This window comes from Ipomoea nil, unplaced genomic scaffold (assembly GCF_001879475.1).
Source record: "Ipomoea nil cultivar Tokyo-kokei standard unplaced genomic scaffold, Asagao_1.1 scaffold3169, whole genome shotgun sequence".
In the NCBI taxonomy this organism is placed as follows: domain Eukaryota; kingdom Viridiplantae; phylum Streptophyta; class Magnoliopsida; order Solanales; family Convolvulaceae; genus Ipomoea; species Ipomoea nil.
Genome location: NW_017619597.1, coordinates 430,997 through 454,267, shown reverse-complemented (window position 1 = coordinate 454,267; position 23,271 = coordinate 430,997). Strand labels below are relative to the sequence as shown.

At 29.0% G+C, this 23,271-nt stretch overlaps 1 protein-coding gene across 1 annotated transcript; it reads left to right on the top strand.

Annotated features, from left to right (window-relative positions):
- Window positions 1–439: 439 nt before the first annotated feature.
- Window positions 440–2,668, top strand: LOC109167578 (protein DJ-1 homolog D). Its single transcript, XM_019316617.1, has 5 exons — window positions 440–550; window positions 641–757; window positions 1,260–1,700; window positions 1,790–2,155; window positions 2,248–2,668. Exons 1-5 carry the CDS (start codon window positions 494–496, stop codon window positions 2,434–2,436), a joined length of 1,170 nt encoding a protein of 389 aa, XP_019172162.1. The 5' UTR covers window positions 440–493; the 3' UTR covers window positions 2,437–2,668.
- The last annotated feature ends 20,603 nt before the right edge of the window (window positions 2,669–23,271 follow it).

Sequence of the window (23,271 nt, the reverse complement as noted above, 5' to 3'; positions counted from 1 at the left end):
ATATATACATATATGATTTATATTTATTAAAAACATAGGTGGTAGGGGCCAAGACCCCATATCTCACCATGTAGCTCCACCACTGAACAACTCTAAGTAAGCTAGTTAGACGGTTAACTTGATAATTACAAAGTTAGAAATTTGATTCTTAGTAAACGCGATTGCTGATTAATTATGGACACAATTGACCACGATCATAAAGCCATAAAACAAAATTAGAAGTTTGATTGTTACTAAAGGCGATTGCTGATTAATTATAGGCGATGTTTATCGAACGTGAAACTACTGGCAATTCTCCCAGCTATGGCAGGTGTCCGTGACACCGTGAGTCTGTGACGCAACCTTAAGGCTATTTCTGTCATTTCATTCGTAGAAATTCAAGAAAATTCGAAGTCTTCGTGGCTTCGCCATCAGTAGATACACAGTACAAAAAGACGAGGCAATCTGGGAACCTCCTCCACAGTCCACATACACACAAACAGAGCTCTCAAGAATGGCGAATCCCAAAAGGGTCCTCTTGTTATGCGGTGATTATGTCGAGGATTACGAGGTTGCGAATCCGATAAAGCGAATTGCTTGTACTAATTGATTTTTTATTAATTTTTAAAAATTTTCATGGGAATGAAATGATTGATTGCAGGTTATGGTTCCGTTCCAAGCACTCCTAGCTTTCGGAGTGGCCGTTGACGCCGTTTGCCCCGGCAAGAAAGCCGGCGATATTTGTCGCACTGCTATTCATCAGCTTGCTGGTCACCATGTATGTATATACTATATTATTTCGATTAATTTCATTAAAAACAAACAAACAAACAAAGAACATAAAACCTATGTGGTATATATGAGTATTTACATTGTCATCTCAGTTTGTGCATTTTACTTGGTATAGTGTGTGTGTTAGGTAGAAATTGAATTACAGCATAGAATACCTATCCACTATATTGTTGAACTATAGAAATTAAGCTAGAAATTATGAGTATTAAACAGGTTTTAAGTATTCTTCTTAATTCTTTAGTTACTTGAAAATAGTTTTGCATAAACAGGTTGCCAAGAAGGAATATTTTCCTTGTTTTATTCACCTGGGTGATAATCTTGCACATAAATGAGATGTAATCCATGGAATTTTGAGATTCTTAAGTGGTCTTGTAGTTGGTAGTTATTCTATTTCCATATCTGAAAGGGAGTGAAGAAACAGATAAGTTTAGGATTTAGTTGCAGATTTTATGGATGTTACTAAGCATGCCTTAATTTTAATGATATAGACGTATTCTGAGTCCCGGGGTCACAACTTCTCTCTCAATGCAACTTTTGATGAAGTTGAAGCGGGCAAATATGATGGATTGGTGATCCCGGGAGGACGTGCCCCGGAATATCTGGCTAATGACAAATCTGTCCTGGAGTTGGTTAAGAAGTTTGTGAGCTGTAAAAAGCCAATTGCTTCTATTTGCCATGGACAGTTGATCTTGGCTGCAGCAGATGTAGTCAACGGCCGAAAGTGTACTGCTTTTCCTCCGGTGAAACCTGTACTTATAGATGCCGGTGCACATTGGGTAGAGCCGGAGACATTGGCCTCGTGTGTTGTTGATGGGAATTTAATTACGGGGGCAACTTATGAAGGGCATCCGGAGTTCATCCGCCTTTTTGTCAAGGCACTCGGGGGCAACATAACTGGCTCTGGCAAAAGAATTCTGTTTCTCTGTGGGGTAAGCTGATGGTGAATCGGATCATAAGGTCCTTGTAGATTTGTGGATGTGGGTTGAACTTAAAGACTTTCTGATTTCATTTGTTTTAGGATTTTATGGAAGATTATGAGGTGGCGGTTCCTTTCCAGACCCTCCAAGCACTTGAGTGTCGAGTCGAATCTGTTTGTCCTAAGAAAAAAGCAGGCGAAAAATGCCCAACGGCTGTTCATGACTTTGAAGGCGACCAAACATATAGCGAGAAGCCCGGTCATGACTTCGTCCTAAATTCTAGTTTCGAAGATGTTAGCAGCGCTTCGAGCTATGATGGGCTTGTTATTCCTGGTGGCAGAGCCCCAGAATATCTGGCACTGGACAACGATGTTATCAAATTGGTGAAGGAGTTCATGGAATCTAAGAAACCCGTTGCATCAATCTGCCATGGCCAACAGATTCTGGCTGCTGCAGGCGTTCTCAAGGTAATGCCATTTTCTACACGATTTATAGTGCCTTCCACTTTTACATATAAAGATGGACCGTTATATTCAACTGCGCGGGATTTGTAATGCAGGGTAAGAAGTGCACTGCATACCCCGCGGTGAAACTCAACGTGGTTCTTGGAGGGGCGACATGGTTAGAGCCAGAGCCGATAGATCGTTGCTTCACTGATGGAAATCTGGTGACAGGCGCGGCTTGGCCAGGCCATCCCGAGTTCATTTCTCAGTTCATGGCACTGCTTGGAGTGCGTGTAGCGTTCTAAGTTTGCGGTATGCGTTCTATGATGTCTCATATCTCCTTACCTTTACATGAACCCAATTAAAAGAAGGGCTAGTGTGAAACTTTCAATGACGCCTGTCTCTATCTGTAACAAAAGAATAAAACTTTTTATTTCGGTTTTGGTGTTACTTTGTGTTCGCTCTTGTTCTTGGCTCAGTGTATACACTTTCTTGTTTTATGTTTCTTTGATGGAAGTGTTTCCACTGTTCTTCTGCGATCAAATGGATAGCTTGGTATGATGTATTTGACAAATGGGTGCATACAAGATACTCCGTCATCATCAACTTTTATTTTAAGATATAAATTCCTGCACACTTATTGGGGAAAAAGCATTGATTTGGTTCGGTTAAGATGGTTCAGTTAACCAAATGCACACCCCTAATTTAAAGGTTATTTTGGATCAAGCCATCAAGGTAAACCTTAGTACATTATATAATTTATCATTCATCCCACCCTTGCCCCAAAATAAAGTGAAAGCTTTGATTTTTTTATATTTGTCAAAATAGCGGGCTTTGGTGGGACGGGTTATGTGGACCAATCTTCCTATATATAAATATATATGTATGTATTATTAGTTAGTACATTGTATAACTAATTTGTCACATTAACTATTGACTTATTAAGTGTTTGCAAATTTTAAACTTTGAATTAATTTTGTGTTAGTTATCTATTTATTTGAACTTATTAGTTATTGTTAGGGCTAATTCAGAGCCACAGAATTGGTGACGTAAACCTGTAATCTTAAAAGCCCTAAACCCAATGGATATGCTTCTTCTATAGGCCTATAGCTTAGTGAGATCAGTAAATAAGAGTAGTCATGAATTGGTCAATTCACCACTAACTTTAAAAAAAAAAAAAAAAAAAAAATTGTTCAATCATATAATGTCACATCAAATGTGAAATTTGAAAGAAATATATACGAGGAATGTATAACATTACTCAAAATAAAATTTAAAAAAAAAAGTACAAAAATTTTAATCTAATAAAAAAAATTAATTATCCAATCATATAATGTTACATCATATTATCATAACATGAAAATTGAAATGGAAATACAGGAGGGATATATAACATTACTAAACAATTAAGAATTTTCAAAAAATATTTCTCCAATCATATACTGCGATGTTAGAATGCAAAAATTGAAAAAGGAAAATATAGGAGGGAATATATAACATTGATAGTACTAATTGCCACGTAATGCGGTAGTTAAATAAACACGAGACCAATTAAAGCAATTAAATAATTTTTATTGATCACAATGAAGGCCTGCGATGTTAGAATGCAAAAATTGAAAAAGGAAAATATAGGAGGGAATATATAACATTGATAGTACTAATTGCCACGTAATGCGGTAGTTAAATAAACACGAGACCAATTAAAGCAATTAAATAACTCTTATTGATCACAATGAAGACCCTAAGTACAATCTAAATGGTTGCTCTGAGTACCGACTGACTGCGGTCGGGATTCTCTAACAACAACCTATCGATCGTCCAAAAGTCCTTCACACTGTCGCTACCGCGGGTATTTATAGTCGCGAAGCCGGAGACACAAATCCGGCCGTCCGGCATGCCTCCCACGTAGCAACCACGTATCGCCTTCCCGGGTGCCCTGTCTGTCAACGCGTGGAGCCGCCACGTGTTCCTCATCAGCTCTCTCGCTAAAGGGCTACCACTCGGTGGTCGACACTGCCGGTCAGGTAACTCCCGGTCAGACTCCGATCGGATTCTTCACAAGAAACCCGACCTGTATCCTGCAAAGACAAAAATAAAAGGACAAAGGCACGTAACACTTGAAATCCTGTCTTACATCACCGCGTTAGGCCGATGAATCTATGAGTAGATAAAGAAATAACACAAGTTAGATCTGACTCATGTGCCTGTGACTTAACGTGGGATTCGCTGGATGCTTGTTCTTTTGTTTTTTTGCAAATCACACTAACTATTTGTATGTATGCTGTCCTCAGTCCATTATATTCTATTTGTATAATGAATTTATACTTTCTAATTTCCTTAATCATAAATTTTATTTTATTTTTTTGCATATAGCATTAAATACCTTCATGCTAATCTGGATTCGATCTGAAATGTGCCTGCAAATTTTGAAATTAAATACAAAAATTGTAATGCATAATGTTATTTTATCTTAAATTTATCTCCGTACATATTCATCACGGTTTAAGTACTTGTGTGGTCTATATATTACGTTGAAATCCATTGACATCAACTATATCACTTCATCATACTTACATGTTAATTCAAATATTATTTTAAGAAGTTTCGTAAGAAAAATATTTTGATAAAAAAAATAATTTAATCTATATTGATAAAAATAAAAATGAAGATTAAATTTTAATTTATTCTGTTTTTATTTTTAATAATTAAAATTTTTAAATTTATATTAAAATACATGTAACTTAATTTATTCAAATAAAATAAATTAAAATTTGCAATGCATAAATAAAATTTTACTAATGTTAACCTTTTTTGATAAACTAATAAGAAATATGCATTTTAAAACAAAATATAAAAATGTCTAACAAAAGAAATAATAATTTGAATGCTAAATGTCAAAAATGATAGTCTAAAATTAAATTTGTAATTGCCACAAAAAAAATAAAAGATCTCTGGCAAAATTAACTCAATAAAAATGTATGTTAATGGGGAATATACCCCGGGTTCAGACTCCTCATACGCTCCGCACTCCTACTTGGATCGGGGTCAAACGGTTCAGGTCCCAGTTCACGGGTCAAGGTCAACCCGCCAACCCTTGACCCTATATACAGGGCTTATGCTTTTGGTTGATCGGATGGACCTGATAAGGGTAGTTATGCCATTGATCGGAGTCCACCTTGCAAGGTGAATCCAGGTTATATTCACAATTTTTGAACTTTATATTCACAATTTTAGAAATGAATATTCACAACCAATAATTTTAAAAAAAAAATATTGAAAACAACTTAGCATGTATTATTCATTTATGTAATTGTGAATATAGAGTTCTTTAATTGTGAATGTAGAGTTATGAAATTGTGAATATATAGTTATGAAATTATGAATATAGAGTTTAAAATTTGTGAATTTAGAGTTTAAAAATTGTGAATATAGAGTTACGTAATTGTGAATTTAGAGTTATCTAATTTTGTGTATTGAGATTTAAAATTGTAAATATTCAATTCTAATATTGCAAATATAGAGTTCAAAAATTATGAAAATATAACTCAGATTCACCTTGCAAGTTGAACACGAATCCACAACATAATTTGGCACCTGATGACGAGGAAGTAAATATGCTTCTTTTGACTTAATTGTAATTCCTAATCGACAATGCGTAACCAAGTTAGGCACGATTCTGTATTTCTATTTCGGCTTACTTGTTAATTAGGCACGACTTTCCATTTTCACAACTTGGTGGTCCACTTCCTCACTAATCACAGATATTTTATAGTATCACTATAATAAGTGTCATAGAAAAATGTGAATTAGGATTCATGGAACACGAAATGTATAGCGACAACATCATTGGTTTTGGAACCAATGAGGTAGTTTAAGTGATAAATGAGTTCTTTTTGAAAAAAAATTTCGAGATAATTCGAGTTCGATTTTTACAAATGACGAGTCTTCTTAGATATGCTATCGTGCCTCTTTGAACGAACAAAAATTAGTCGAGTGAATCTAAACGGACAGAAAAATACCCAGTCCACCTCATAATTTAAAAAAAAAAAAAAAAAAAAAACACCATTGCTTCCGGTATCTACAAAATTTTCTAAAATCTCATATTTTAGCCATTAAGTAGGCGCACTTTGGGGTTTAGCCGTACATCAAAGTTGAACGGAAGATTAAAAATTGCATCTCATTGTTTCGAAGGGCTTAACTCAATGATTCAAAGGTGGTCATTTTGAAAGTTTTGTTAGATATAAGTCTTGTTTGGTAACATAATTAGCTTATAAGTCAATTTTGATTTATTTGATCACTATTAACTGTTTGAATTGGTTAAACAGTCAATATAAATGTTTAATTAATTAGCTTTTTGTAACAACTGATTGCTCCAAAACAGTAAAATTCAAAAAAGTTGATCAAAATAGCTTTTTCGATTAATTTTTTGAGAAAGTCATTTTGTATGTAATTTGCTATCAGCTAACAACCAATTTACAAAACATCTTTCTACAATCAGCTAATAATATTAACTAGTCAAACTCACTAATTCAATCCGCTAACAGCTACTTACCAATAAATACCCCATAATTTACTCACGATTTATCTCATCTAACACCATTAGCCTATAAAAAAAATAATAACAAAGAAATAGGGTTACAATGGATGGACACGTCATTTTTATCAACCACCATTTTTGATGTTTTGTGAGTGAGTGTTCCGTTCCAGTCAACAATTGCTGATCCGTTGCCTCCCTTTCAATTCATGTCCAACATGTGTTTGTACTTTTTTTTTTTATCTCCGTGATATCGTGAACAATATGCCCCACAAATAATTTACAAAATTTGTTATTCAAACGTAAATTATTCATTCCTTAACTCGATCAGAAATTTATTGTTTGTCAAAAAAAAAAAAAAAACTCAGCAATTTAAGATGGTTAGCAAATAAATTATCACTAAACATAATAAGTTTCAATTCAGGTTATGTCCCTGATTTTATGTCCGTTTTTCTGTTAATTTTTTGTGCCTTATGTTTTAAATGTTGTACTACATAATTTTTTAGACAAAAATATCCATGCCGTTATAACTTCTGTTATCTTTTCACATTATTATTACCATGCATATGCATACACAATATTATTTTCTTACAAATGTAACTTTTGCAAATATCCACGAGATCGAGAGAGTGCTGGCAGTGACATTTAATCCTTTATGTGAATTGAATTTCTTCATGATTAAGACAACAAATTCTTCACGTTGAAAATGCAGTACTTGTATGGTTGTATGCAACATACAAAGATTTTTGCAAAATTCTTATTATCAGTGTTGCAAAAATTACGCCTAGAGATCAGACAGTGGGCCTCTTAAACGCCTGCTTAGGCGCTCTAGGCGCCCTAAGCAGTCCCCAGACGTCTAGAGGGTGCCTAGTGATTTTTTCAACATTACTTATTACACTGACAATCTCTTGAAATACTGTCTTACATCACCACGTTAGGCCAATGAATCTATCACTAGATAAAGAAATATCACAAGTTAGATCTGACTCATGCGCCTGTGACTTAACGTGGGATTCGCTGTATGCTTGTTCTTTTTTGGCATTTTGAAATCACACTAACTAGTTGTAGGCAAATTATTATGTGGACCACCAATATAATGTATATTTTTAATATATTAAAAATATATTATTTGTATATTAAAGGTACATTATTTAATAATATATATAAAATAATACATTTTTAAAAAATGTAATGTATGTATATAAATATTATATTTTTAATATGTTAAAAATGTACTTTTTATTTATGGTCCACACAGTTGTGTGTACCATAATTCATGTAATAATGATTGCTATTTGTATGTATGCTGTCCTCATTCCATTATATTCTATTTGTGTAATGAATTTATACTTTCTAATTTCCTTATTCATAATTTTCTTTTCTTTTTTTTTTTTTTTTTTTTTTTTTTTTTGCATATAGCATTAAATACCTTCATGCTTATCTGGATTCAATCTGAAATGTGCCTGCAAAGTTTGAAATGTTATTTTATCTCTTGAAATAATGTTATTTTATCTCTTGAATTTACCTCTATATTCAGACTCTATACACCACTAATATATAACATTAATATAAAATGTTTTAGCATATCCAATTTTATAATGGTATTTAACAATTCTTTACAATAAAATAATAGGATAAGATTGTGGTAAAGTGGTAATAATTGTCCTTTTCCTTTTTAAGATAAAATCACTAAATTGAACAAAATATTATACTACATGGATCTCAGATACTTTGACAGTATATTCACTTTTTAATGTGATAATGATTATTCTTATATTATGACACACCAACAAAGTTTGAATTACAAAAATTATAGGTTTTATCACTCAAATGTCAACAATTGGCTAAGTATACACTGCCGCCTCCCGTCATGACCTTAAGTCAAGCGACAAACTAAATACACTAAATCTCGGGTGCTTAAAATTATTTCTTTATATTCACGTCTTGATGGTAATAATAAAATAAAAATGTATGTAATATTTCACAATGCAAAAGCAAGACAGACACTTTTAGAGCATCCTCAATAGTGTGAGGTTTTTGAGGAGTTTTTGCATGTGTGACTAGAAAAGAAAAAATGAGAATAAAGAAAAAAAAAAGAAAACAAAATTAAAATTTGAAAATTTAAAGAATTAAAAAAAAAAAAAAAAAAAAAAAAAAAAAAAAAAACAGAATTACGCATCCAGGCGGGCACGAGAGTTGTTGTGAGGCGCAACTCTCTTCTTTAATGGTGGGACTCACTCATTACCAAAATTTTCATTTTTGCATAAGAACCTCACCCTTTTTCTCTCTTCACCCTCTCTTATCTACTTTGTTTATTTTTTATTTTTTTAAATTTTTTTTTTAATGCTATTGACTCTATTAAAATGCAGTAAACTTCGTTAGGGATGCTTTTAAGCTTTTGGTCGGCCGGATAGACCTGATGATGAAGAAGTAAGGGGGGTGTATTCAATCAAGACTTTAAAAGAGTTCCAAAGACTTTTAAAGCGATGAATTTTAAATGACTTTTGTAGACTTTCCTAGAATCTTTTAAACTTTTATTAACTTTGTAAGAGTCATTAAAAATTCATAGGACAAACATATATAGACTTTTAAAAACTTTTTCATATTAACAAGTCTACAAAAATTATTAAAACTCTAAATTGAATACACTCTTACAAAACATTTCATAACTTTTATTAATACATTATTTATAATTCTCTTATAAAAATATATTTTAAATTAGTGTATTGCAAAAAAATAAAAAATAAATATTGATTGTCACAAAATTAGAGTATATTATACATAATAAGAATCTCTCAAAAAATTCAACTTAACACAAATATATATATTAATAATTAATGAACATATAATAACGTAAAATTATGTTAATTATTTATATATAAAAAATTAAGTATATTAATGCTATTGGTTATAAAAAAAAATTATAAAAGATTTCTGCGAGCAGCAAGAATATTAATTCTGCGTACTGGTTCACAGCAGCAAGCAAATTTGCTGCGAACAGCAGCAAAATAAAATTGCATAAAATATAATAATAAAAAATAATTATACATTATTATGAAAAGTTTGAAACGTACCGTAAAATTTGATAGGATAAAAATAAAAATTGTCTGGTTTAGATAGAGGAAAAAGTCTGTAGAGAAAATTGAAAAGTTTGGGGTTGGAGGGTCGGATTTCATCTATTTATATTAACAAAGAAAAAGTCTACAGAAATCCTATTCTGATAGAGTCTATGAAAGTTGATAAATATTTGAATACCAGTAGACTTTTAAAGACTCTATAAAAGTCTGAAACGAATACCGGTATACTTTTAAAGACTTTTGAAAAGTCTGAATTGAATATTGGTAAACTTTTAAAGAATTTTTAAAAGTCTAAATTGAATACCACCAAACTTTGAAAGGCGTTAAAAGTCTTTAAAACTCTGGATTGAATGCACCCCTAAATATGCTTCTTTTCACTTAATTGTAATTCCTATTCGACAATGCGTAACCAAGTTAGGCACGATTCTGTATTTTCTATTTCGGCTTACTTGTAATTAGGCACGACTTTCCATTTTCACAACTTTTTGGTCCACTTCCTCACAAATCACAATTATTTTATGGATTATAAATTGCATTACATTGTTTGGAAGGGTTTAACTCAATGATCCAAAGGTCATTTTAAAAATTTTGTTAGATATAGGTTATATTTGGTAACATATTTAGTTTATTAATCAATTTTAATTTATTTGATCATTATAAATAATTAATATAAGTGTTTAATTAATTATTTTTTTATAATAACTTATTGTTCTAAAATGTTAAAATTTAAAAAATTGTTCAAAGTAATTTTTTGATCAGTTTTTTTGAAAAAGTTATTTTGCATTTAATTAGCTATTAACTAACCGCCAGTTTACCAAATATATTTTTACAATCAATTAATATTATTAACTAATCAAACTCACTAGTTCAATCAATTAATAAATATTTACCAATAAATACCCCATAATTTACTCACGATTTATCTCATCTAACACCATTAGCCTATAAAAAAAAAAAAAAACAAAGAAATTGGGTTACAAATGGATGGACACATCATTTTTATCAACCACCATTTTTGATGTTTTGTGAGTGAGTGTTCCGTTCCAGTCAACAATTGCTGATCCGTCGCCTCCCTTTCAATTCATGTCCAACATGTGTTTTTACTTTTTTATCTCCGTGATATCGTGAACAATATGCCCCACAAATAATTTACAAAATTTGTTATTCAAACGTAAATTATTCATTCTTTAACTCGATCAGAAATTTATTGTTTGTCAAAAAAAAAAAATCAGCAATTTAAGATGGTTAGCAAATAAATTATTAATACAGTGTAAGCAAAACACCATGTGTTAAGATGACATTTCTGTGATTTTTCTTGAGAAAAAATCACAAGATCGAAGTATTTGGTGGTGCGGTATTTAAAAAATTATTTTTATATTTGGAAACCACCACATCAGCCTATTTTCAGGTAAGCAGGTAATTTTGGATTGAATTGCAATTTGTGTTCTTCAAAGGTCCAATTGTATTTTTTTTTTTTTTTTTTTTTGAGTTCGATGACCTAATTGAAATTTAGTGTGCAGTTGAATAACTTATTTGACACTTAATAATAATAATAATAATAATAATAATAATAATTATTATTATTATTATTATTATTATTATTATTATTATTATTATTGCAAATTAAATAATTTAATTTTTTTAAAAAAATGGTCAAGTTTCAAATTTTATTATGATTGATAATAATAATTTATTAAAAATTAAATATTTAAAAAAAAAATTAAAAAGCTTGCCGTCAAGCTTTAATTTTTTTAAAATAATAATAATATTATTACTATTATTATAAAATTAAAATTAAAATATTAAAAAAAAATCTTGGCTGCCAACCGTCACGGCGAGGGCGGGCCAAGCTTTTTTTTTTTTTTAATAAATTATATTTTAATAATAATTATAATTATAATTATAAATAATAATAATAATAATTATTATTATTATCATTATTATTATTATTATTATTGGCATTATTATATGAATTGCGCACCATGTCATCAAATCATATTGATGTGACATTCTAATCACCTTTTAACTTGGAAGTTATATGCAATAACAAGTTAAATGAGACTAATTACATTATTTTAAAGTTCAAGTGTCTAATTGATTTTTTTTTTTTTTAATTTGAAAGCTTAATTGCGCTTTCATTAATAGTTCAAACTTCAAAGACTTATTTGACCCTTATCCCTTAAATATTATAAGACACATTTAAGAAAAAAGAGTAATGTTACCCACAATTCTAAATTTTCCCCTCCTCTCTTAACATGATATTTTTTCATTATATAATTTAATTTTTAATAATAAATTAATAGAACTAATCAATTCTTGACACCTAATAATTATAAATCAGAACAAGAAAAATTTTAAGAGATAACATTTTTAGAGAAGAACAATACATTTTTCCTTCTAAAAATATTTTATTACAGGAGTACTTTTGGATAATGAGGGGTAAATCCCAACGGGGCCATTAGTTACTACTCTGTATATATGAAGTCTTTGTCTTATTATCTTTTTTTTTTTTTTCCCCTATTCAAACATACTTTCTCAACCTAATGAAGCACATAGAATCAGCAATACCTCCGCTAAGGCTCGATCTCATAACCTCTTACATAGAAAAAGTCACTACGGCTCTGTTTGGCAAACCTAGCTGAAAAGCTATAAGTTAGGAGCTGAAAGTTGAAAAGGAGCTGAAAGTGAAAAACTATAAGCTCGGAGCTGAAAACTAAAGAGCTGTTAAGCTAGCTGTTATGATTGAAAGTGTTTGGTAAAATTAACTTTTTGATAAGCTGATAAATGTAAAAAGACTAAAAAGGACATATTCTTAAAATTTAAATTAGTTTGTTTACATATTTAAATTTAATATTTTTTCTTTTTAAAAAATTAACATTTTGAAATAAAACTATTAGCATAATCATGATCTAGCATCTCATAATGAAGTATCAATATTGTTGCAAATCTAATAATAATAATAATAATAATAATAATAATAATAATAATAATATTTGCGGTGAAAGCTGCGGATAAAGGAGAAGAGAAAAGAGTTTTAATTGGGAAGGATAAATTATGTAATTTCTTTAAAATAATAAAGATAAAAATGAAAAAAATGTTAGGAAGCTAGAAGCTTATTTTGAAACGCTACCTAAAGTAGCGTTCCAAAATAAGCTCTTATTTTAAGCTAGGAGCTTATTTTGAGAACATTACCAAACAGAGCTTATAGCTTATTAGTAGCTTAAAATAAGCTATAAGCTCCTAAATAAGCTCTGCCAAACAGAGCCTACATGTCATCTGAGCACAAAATGTTTGTCTTATTATCTTTAGTGTAAACTACAAATAATTGACTAAGTGGTTTGTAGTTTGCTGATATCGGGTTACTCCTCTAAGTGGGAGGTGTAAGGTTTTGAACCTCAATTGAGGCAAATAATGTGTATATGTAGGGTATCTCTTTCTTTATAATAATAATAAAAAAACTACAAATAATTGTTAGAAAAGATAAGGAAGAAAGGAGGATCATCTCATTCATCGATACATTCTCTACAAGATTACAAAGTATATATAATCTATATTTGACAGCTATTACATAACATTCCATAAATACTAACCTGTTACAAATCATGTTATTAATGCCAGAATAATGTCCATAATAAGATTTTACAACAATATCGCCATTAATACGAACAAAAAAACCATCTTCAATTTTTTCATATAAAAAAATCAAATAATATCCACCACTATGGATGAACAAAAAAACCATCTTCAATTTTTTCATATAAGAAAATCAAATAATATCCACCGCTATGGATGCCCTCATTCCAACCATCTAATGATGTAAGAGACATGTCAGAGATCTATAGAACTATTACAGCACGTTTGGTTTACAGAATGAATTTTGAGGTAATAGGAATGCTATTCCATAAGGAATGGAATAGGCAAGGAATAGAATAGGAATTGTATTCTATTGTTTGGTTCGCGGAAGGAATAGACTTTAGGAATTATATTACAGTGTTTGGTTGATTTAAGAAATAGAAATGAAATATGCTTTAAAAGACATAAATACCCTTATAAAAATATGTGATGGTGGCGATGGTGGTGGTGGTGGTGATGGTGGTGGTGGTGGTGGTGGCGGTGGTGTTGCTGGGTGGTGGTTCTGGTGGCGGTGGCGGTGGTGGTAGTGGCGGTGGTGGCGGTGGCAGTGGTGTGGGCGACGGCGGTGGTGGTGACGGTGACGGTTGTGGCAGTGGTGGTGGGGGCGGCGACGGTTGTGGCGGTGGTGGTGGTGGTGGTGGCGGTGGTGTTGCTGGGTGGTGGTTCTGGTAGCGGTGGTGGTGGCAGCGGCGGCGATGGTGGTGGCGATGGTGGTGGTAGTGGTGGTGGTGGTGGTGGTGGCGGTGGCGGTAGTGGTGGTGCTGGGGTGGTAGTGGTGGTGGTGGCGGTGGCGGTGGCAGTTGTGGGGGCGACAGTGGTGGTGGTGACGGTGACGGTTGACGATGATGGTTGTGACAGTGGTGGTGGGGGCGACGGTGGTGGTGGTGGTGGTGGCGGTGGTGCTGCTAGGTGGTGGTTCTGGTGGCGGTGGTGGTGGTGGCGGCGGCGGCGATGGTGGTGGCGGTGGTGGTGATGGTGGTGGTGGCAGTGACAGTGGTGGGGGCGGTGACGGTTGTGGCGATGGTGGTGGTGGCGGCGGCGGCGATGGTGGTGGTGGTGGTGGCGACGACGGTGGTGAAATAGGATAAATTTATATATAGGATAATAAAATTAGGTTAAAGAAAGGGGTAAAAAAGGAAATAGATTCTAAAATCTATTCCTGAGCGTTCAGTAATAGGCTAATACCAGGGGGGGCCCTAGTAATAGCTATTACCTTATTTGAGGTAATAGGCTATTACCAGGAATATTATTCCTGGTAATAGAAATGGTTACCAAACAACGGAATAAGCCTATTACTGAGAATGCTATGCCATTCCCGGCCTATTCCGTGAACCAAACGGGCCATTAAGGTTAACATTATCCATACAAATTTCTCCCATCTTCAAAAATGATTCCCATTTTCACATCATCTAATTTACAAATTATTTACTATTCACACTACATCCCTACCAATCTAATCTATTTTTAAAAATAGACCCTAATATCACATTATTTTAAAACATTAATAAATAAATAAAATAAAATAAAAAACAAACAAAAGTACATAAATAAAATAATTTTTTTTAAAAGGTACAAAGCTGCCGCAGCAGCTGCTGCTGTGGCAGCTTTGTACGATGCAAATGGATTGCCAATTTGCATTACTTCCAAACTAGTATTTGCACCCGTGCGATGCACGGAATGGATTTGTTGTAATATATTGAGAATATATTAAGGGATATATAATTATTTAAATTAGAACATCAAATATTATATAGTACAATTAAAGATATGATTTGGATCGTTTATATATTTTAATGTTATCATTGCTTGAATTTGTGCACATAATTGCTCAAATGAATAGCTAATATCTAGATGTACGCATGCGGTGCTATAACTTTGAAGATTTTATTTATCATTTTTTAGTATTTTCATAAATTAGACAAATGTGCTCGTTCTCTAACAACTCAGTTATAGAAATGAATTGCTATCATTATTCATTTGTATGGAAGATATATATATATATATATATATATATATATATATATATATATATATATATATATATATATATATGTCTAGATATATAACAATTTTTTCATTTAAAAAAAAATAATATCACTGATTATATTTACACATTATTGAAACCTCTTTGTAGACGACATTGGTAGTGGCAACACAATCTTGTTCATCTTCGTCTAGAGCTAACACCTTCACTCCATCAAGACGGGTTACTTGGGTGAAAATATATAATGGTAAAATATCACTCAATTAGTTATCCCTTTATATTTTCAGACAATTAGTAATATTAGATTCATTTTCAGACAATTTTTTTTAAAAAAATTTTCAATCAATTAGTTAATTAGAATATCTAATGCAGTGATATTTTTACCTAATTTTCGTTCCATTTTTATTTGATGATGTAGATATTATTATTGAAATATTTCTATTCCATTTTTAATTTACCTTTACTATTGTTTAAAATATGCATTTACTATTGATAATGTATAATATTATTATTAAAATATTTTTCTCTAAATTTTAATTTTCATTACATTTTTAATTAAAATGCAATGATCTGACCATTTTTTTAGTCAATTATGGATCATTTTTTTTTTATTTGCAATCAATTATCAATATTCATTTCCTTTTATATTTTCAGTCAATTAGTAATATTAGATTCATTTTCAGTCAATTATTGTTTTTTTTTTTATTTTCAGTCAATTAGTCAATTAAAATATAGATGCAGTGATATTTTTACCTAATTTTAGTTCCATTTTAATTTGAAGATTTAGAATATTATTAATGAAATATTTTCGTTCCATTTTTAATTTACCATTACTATTTTTTTAAAATATGTCTTTACTATTTGATTATGTAAAATATTATTATTGAAATATTTCCTTTCCATTTTTAATTTTTCTTTTTTTTTTTTTGAAAGTCATTTTTAATTTTTCTTTACTTCTCTCAAAACAAAAACAAAAACAAAGAAACAAAAAAAAAAAAAAAAAAAGACTTTGGACTTCTCAATACTTGTCCACATTGATGAGCAAGCAATTATGTTTGAAAGATGAGATCAAGAGCTCCTTTTTTCAAACATTTTCAATGTAAGATCAAAATGATCCCACATCGACGGGCTCCTGTTTTCCTGTTTGGACGGGCTCCCTTTCGTCTTTTTTTTTTTTTAAATTTTATTTTGTATATCGTTCTGTTTGGATTATTATTATTATTATTATTATTATTATTATTATTATTATTATTATTATTATTATTATTATTATTTGATTATTGAAAAATTCGTCATTTTAACAATTTATCTTTAATCAAAATACCAAAAATATTATTTAATAACTCAGTAATTTGCTCCAAACTACTAAAAACTAAAACAATACATACATTTTGGGTTTATCTTTCCAAACCCCCACTAATAATAAATAAATAAATAATACATAATAAATAATAAATAATAAATAAATAAATAAATAAACAATACATAATAAATAATAAATAAAAAATAAAAAAAAAAAACTAAAATAAGAAGACAAAACTAAAGTTTCTTAAATAATAACATTTTGACTTCTCAATACTTGTCACATTGATGGGCAAACAATTATGTTTGTACCTCTTATATAGAGGAGGTCAAGAGCTCATCTTTTCAAGCATTTTCACTATGTGCATAATTATAGAACTATATATTCATAATTTTTGAACTTTATATATTCATAATTATGAACAATTTTAGAACATTGTCTACCTTGTAAGGTGACCACGATTCCACAACATAATTTTAACAAATTTGTCATTTTAACTTTAATCAAAACACTACAAAAATTATATAATAACTTAATAATTTGCTCCAAACTGCTAAAAACTAATACAACACATACATTTCGGGTTAATCTTTCACAACCCCCACTAATAATAAATAAATAAATAATAAATAAATAAAAAGACAAAGTAAAGGCTTCTTAAATAAGAACATTTTCACTTCTCAATACTTGCCCACATTGTTGGGCAAGCAATTATGTTTGTAAGAGGGGCAATGCTCCTCTTATATGGAGGAGCTCTCTCTTTTCAAACATTTTCAATGTGGGATCAAAATGATCACACATCATTTATAAAGGGAGCCCGTGACTCCACTTTGTCTTTTTTTTTTTTTTTTTTTTTTTTTTTTTTTTTTTTAACTTAATTTTATTTTGTATATAGTTTTGTTTGGATTATTATTATTATTGTTGTTGTTGTTGGTGGTGTGGTGGTTATTATTGTAATTTGATTATTTGGCAAATTTATCAAAATTTTAAGAAATTTGTGTGTTTAACATTTTATATTTAATCAAAACACCAAAAATATTATTTAATAACTTAGCAATTTGCTCGAAATTGCTAAAAACTAAAACAACTCATATACATTTTAGACTTTTCAATATTTGCCCGCATTGATGGACAAACAATTATGTTTGTAAGAGGAGCTCAATAGCTCATTTTTCCAAACATTTTCAATGTGGAATGAAAATGATCCAACATCATTTACAAAGGGGAGCCCGTGGCTCCCTTTTGTCTTCTTTTTTTTTTTTAAAAAAAAATTTAAATTTTATTTTGTATATAGTTTTGTTTGTTATTTATAGTTTGTTGTTTGTGTTAATTAATTAAAAAAAAAAGTCTTTGGACTTCTCAATACTTGCCCACATTGATGGACAAACAATTATGTTTGTAAGAGGATCATTGCTCCTCTTATATACAGAAACTCTCTCTTTTGAAACATTTTCAATGCAGGATCAAAATGATCCCACATCATTTACAAAAGGAGCCCGTGACTCCCCTCTGTCATTTTTTTTTTTTAAATTTAATTTTATTTTGTATATAGTTTTGTTTGGATTATTATTATTATTATTATTATTATTATTATTATTATTATTATTATTATTATTATTATTATTATTATTATTATTATTATTATTTTTGTTGTTGTTGTTGTTGTTATTATTATTATTGTTGTTGTTGTTGTAATTTGATTATTTGGCAAATTTGCCAAAATTTTAAGAAATTCGTCTGTTTAATATTTTATATTTAATCAAAACACCAAAAATATTATTTAATAACTTAGCAATTTGCTCGAAATTGCTAAAAACTAAAACAACTCATATACATTTTGGGTTAATCTTCCCCAAACCCCCTAATAAATTTAAAAAAATAAAAAAAAAAACTAAAATAAGAAGCCATTAAGATAATGTTTCTTAAATAAGAGTCTTTTTGACACGTTGGGCTTCAATAGGTTAAGAAACTTTATATGAACATATACTACATGTAACAGGGTCAATTGAATAGTTATGCTGTGGAACCGTGTCCACCTTGCAAGGTGGACACATTTTTATGTTAATAATTACTTAACTATATGTTCATAATTATAAAGCTAAATATTCATAATCTTTGAACATCATATTCATAATTATTGAATTATATATTCATAATTACAGAATTCTATGTTCATAGTTACTGAATTATATATTCATAATTATAAATATATATATATATATATATATATATATATATAATTTTTGAACTTCATATTCACAATTATTGAATCTCTATATTCATAATTACATAATTATATGTTTATAATTATGTTCACAACACTATGTTCATACTTATAAAACTATATATTCATAATTTTTGAACTATATATTCATAATTATGAACAATTTTAGAATCGTGTCCACCTAGCAAGGAGGACACGATTCCACAGAATAATTTGACGGGTCAATAGTACTAAAAAAAAAAAAAAAGTCTTTGGACTTCTGAATACTTGCCCACATTGATGGGCAAACAATTATATATGTTTACAAGAGGAGCATTGCTCCTCTTATATAGAGGAGTTCAAGAGTTCATCTTTTCAAACATTTTCAATGTGGGATCAAAATGAACCCACATCATTTACAAAGGGGAGACACCTTTGTCTTCTACTTTTTTTTTTAAAAAAAAAATTTTAATTTTATTTTGTATATAGTTCTGTTTGGATTATTATTATTATTATTATTATTATTATTAATTTAATTTAATTTTATTATTATTACATTATTACATAAGATTTTTATTATACTTGAACAATAATATTATCAATTATATTATAGAATCTAATACCATACATAATATTATCAATTAATAAATTTTATTTTATTTTCATTTGACATCTACTTACCAAATAATCTTTACTACAAAAGTTTGGGCGAGAAAATGAAATAGGTTGATTTTTTATATATAATAATAATAATAATAATAATAATAATAATATATAATATATAATATATATATTAATTATTACCATAATACCTAATTTATAACTTTAAAATTATTATTATGATTTATTATTGTTGTTGTTGTTATTATTATTATTATTAACATTAACATTAACATTAACGTTTTATAAATTCTGTGCAATTTATATATACACTATGCATAAATTTCAAATTTTCTAGTATAATAATATCGTCTTCTCATATATATATGAAATATTATTAATTGTATAAAATATCTATCTATATATATAAATATATATATATATATATATATATATATATATATATATATATATATATATATATATATAATGGATGATATTACAGAAATGATCTTAAATTTTGAGGGAGACAATTTGTCAAGAAAGATTTTAATTTTAATTATATATAGATATAGATATAGATTTCATTAATTATACTAATTATAATTACCAAATATTGTGGCAATTACCATAATAATTTCATTAATTATATTATATTAATATTAATTATAATATTTGTTCTCTTCTAATATTTAAGTACATAACCATAAAACTACCATAATAATTACACAAAAAGAAGGAAAGAAAAATTATGAGAATAATTACCTTTAATAAAAATTAGGAAATTATATTAAAAATTAATTATATATTAAGGTAAGTATAATTCATTCATTTTGTGTCAATAATATTATACATTAAGTATAAAAATATATATTTATATAAATTACCATAATAATTACATCGAAAAAGGTGACAATACATAATTATTAGGCAATAATATTAATAATTACATAGTAATTATTAAGACAAGTATAATTGATTTTGTACTAATAATAATATACATTACGTATGTATGTATGTATGTATATATATATATATATATATATATATATATATATATATATATATATACTTTTAATTATATTTTGATAAGCATTGTTTGTGTATATATTTTAATAAAATATTCATTATGAAGGGGATATAATTTAAAAAGTAAATTATTAATTAGATTACCTAATATAATTTTCCTACTAATTGATTCTATGCTACTATGTATAATTTATATATTTGAAATTTTTTTAAAGCTAAATACCTATGAATTGTCTTAATAATTAAGATAATTTTTAGTCAATCAATAGTTAATAGTACTATTATTTTAAGTTTTTTAAAAATAAGATATAATATTATTAAACCAAAATAATTAAAAATAATGTGTACAATTTATTTTTTTTTGAAAACCAAAGGAATTTTCATTTCCTTCTTGAAAATAATGTGTACATATTACCAAAGATTTTATAATAGTAATTTTTATTGCCTAATAGAATTTGTGAATTATTAAACATTGTTTATAGTAATTATTGTATGACATTTGATACTAAAATTATTAGGTAGAATTTTTATAATTAAGGTATAATATTACTCTTGATAAAATTGCCACATTGGCAAAATCTATTACTATGTTATACACATTAAAAAAAATCATATTTGTCCAAAAATGCAGTGAGATTTCAATCTTAAAATAAAACATATCATTAGAAAAGAAAGAACCACAATATTTGAGCACAAATCAGCACTTACTTAGTACACTAAATATGTAATTCGTTCCACAATTCCGTTTCTTTGTATGGTTTAGGTACTTTTTTTATTCATTATATTGAAATCAAATTTATTTAAAATAATGTGTCCTCAATATAAAATAAATTATACTTGTCTGAATAATTATTTATTAATATAAATTTACAATTATAAATTTGTATAACAAAAAACATATAAACTTCTGGTTAAAAAAAAAAACAAAAGTCTCTCAATTTCCTTTTTCTCTTTACTCACTATCACATTCTCACTCTCTCTAGAAAATGACTAAGTAGGATGAGAAAAGGCATTCATCTACAACGTCCTCACACCTCAATTCGATTTAGCTTTTGCTTGATTGCTCTTTTGCCCAGCGAACCACGTAAACCCTTAACGCTGCTTGTTAAAAAAAAAACATAGAAACTTGAATGACATGTACAAATCTCGAAGTCAACATACTAACTCTAAATTTTAAAAAATATTACAAAATTATCAAAATTACCGTCTTTATCATCCTCGATCGCATCTCTACAATCTTCCATAAAAACTAAACCAATAGAGTTATGTTACAAATGCTCTTCCTCCTCAATTTCCTTTTGTTGAAGTAGAGCCTCCTTAAGTATCTTCAAACTCATACCAGACGATATAAACTGCAAAACATATTGAAGTACGTGAGAATATAGTTAGAAAAATGTAGAAAATTTATACAAAAAGAAAGCAGAGAGATGAGTCTGAGATTCTTTGATTGAAGAAGCTCTTGTATTTATAGGTAGAAAATACTAATTCAAAAGGAAAGTATAATAATTTATTTATTTAAGAGAAAGTATAATAATTTATTTATTTAAGGTAATAACATATTTATTATTATTATTATTATTATTATTATTATTATTATTATTATTAATTAATTTATTTAATTTTCATTTGACATTTACTTACCAAATAAGTTTTACTACAAAAGTTTTGGGGGGAAAATTTGTTAGGAGGATTTTACTTTTATATATATAATAATATATAGATAGATTGGCAATCCAAACAAGCAAGAAAAAGAAATATAAATGGTATATAATTCCATTATATACCATTTATATCACATCACTTTGTCAATGAATTCTTTGCAGGATTTATTCAGCCTAAGGCTACCATTATCCCTGTAAATCTTTCAGACTCTTAAAAATGGATTTCACTTTCACATCATCCCATTTACAAATCATCTACTATTCACACTACATTCTTAGGGTATCCTCAATAGTTGGAGATTTTACCCCACATTTTGGTGGGCCTCAACATTCACCTCATCATCCACTATCTCACTCAATCACAAAATATCTTCTTCCCATTAGTTTTAAATTTTTTCACAACTTTTTGTGGACCCACTATTTTATCTCCATAGTTTAATTATTTATTTATTTTAGGACATGAATCCTATGCCAGCCACGTGGGGCTGAAACCATCAATCTTCTCCCACTTTATGGAGTCACATCAAACTATGCAAGTGGAAGGACACTTTAAGCTGACAAAATTTTTCATTTTGCAGGAAGAAGAATTCATCAAAATCTCCCCTCCCCATTTGTGAAAAGCTTGACAAAGAAAATTATACTGTTCCAAAATCTCCCCAAAACCCCCTTTTGGAGATGCCCTTACAAATCTAATCAACTTTCAACATATTAAAATAACATTATTATTTATATTAAAATATTAAAAATTAAAGAAAACAATAAAAAAAAATAAAAAGTACAAAAGTTGCCGCTTGTCATAAATTAAAAAAAAAAAAATTAAAAGCCCAAATTGGCTGGAATAATCTCAGCCTAAGAGACTAACTTTAGCGTGGCGGGCTTGGCGGGATGGCACGCAAGTTAGCCAATATTTTAATAAATATTACGGAATAAAAAATTAGTTAATTTTTGTTTTTGTTTTTTTTTTTTTACTTTTTTTATTTTATTATTTTTACGTGGGAGAAAATTGTAATTTTCTCTAAATTTAATTTGTATGCCTCTTTGAGTCTCGGTGAACATAAACTTTTTTTTTGAAAGCAAAAAGAGACCGTTATAGATTATTGAAAAAGAGCTGAAACA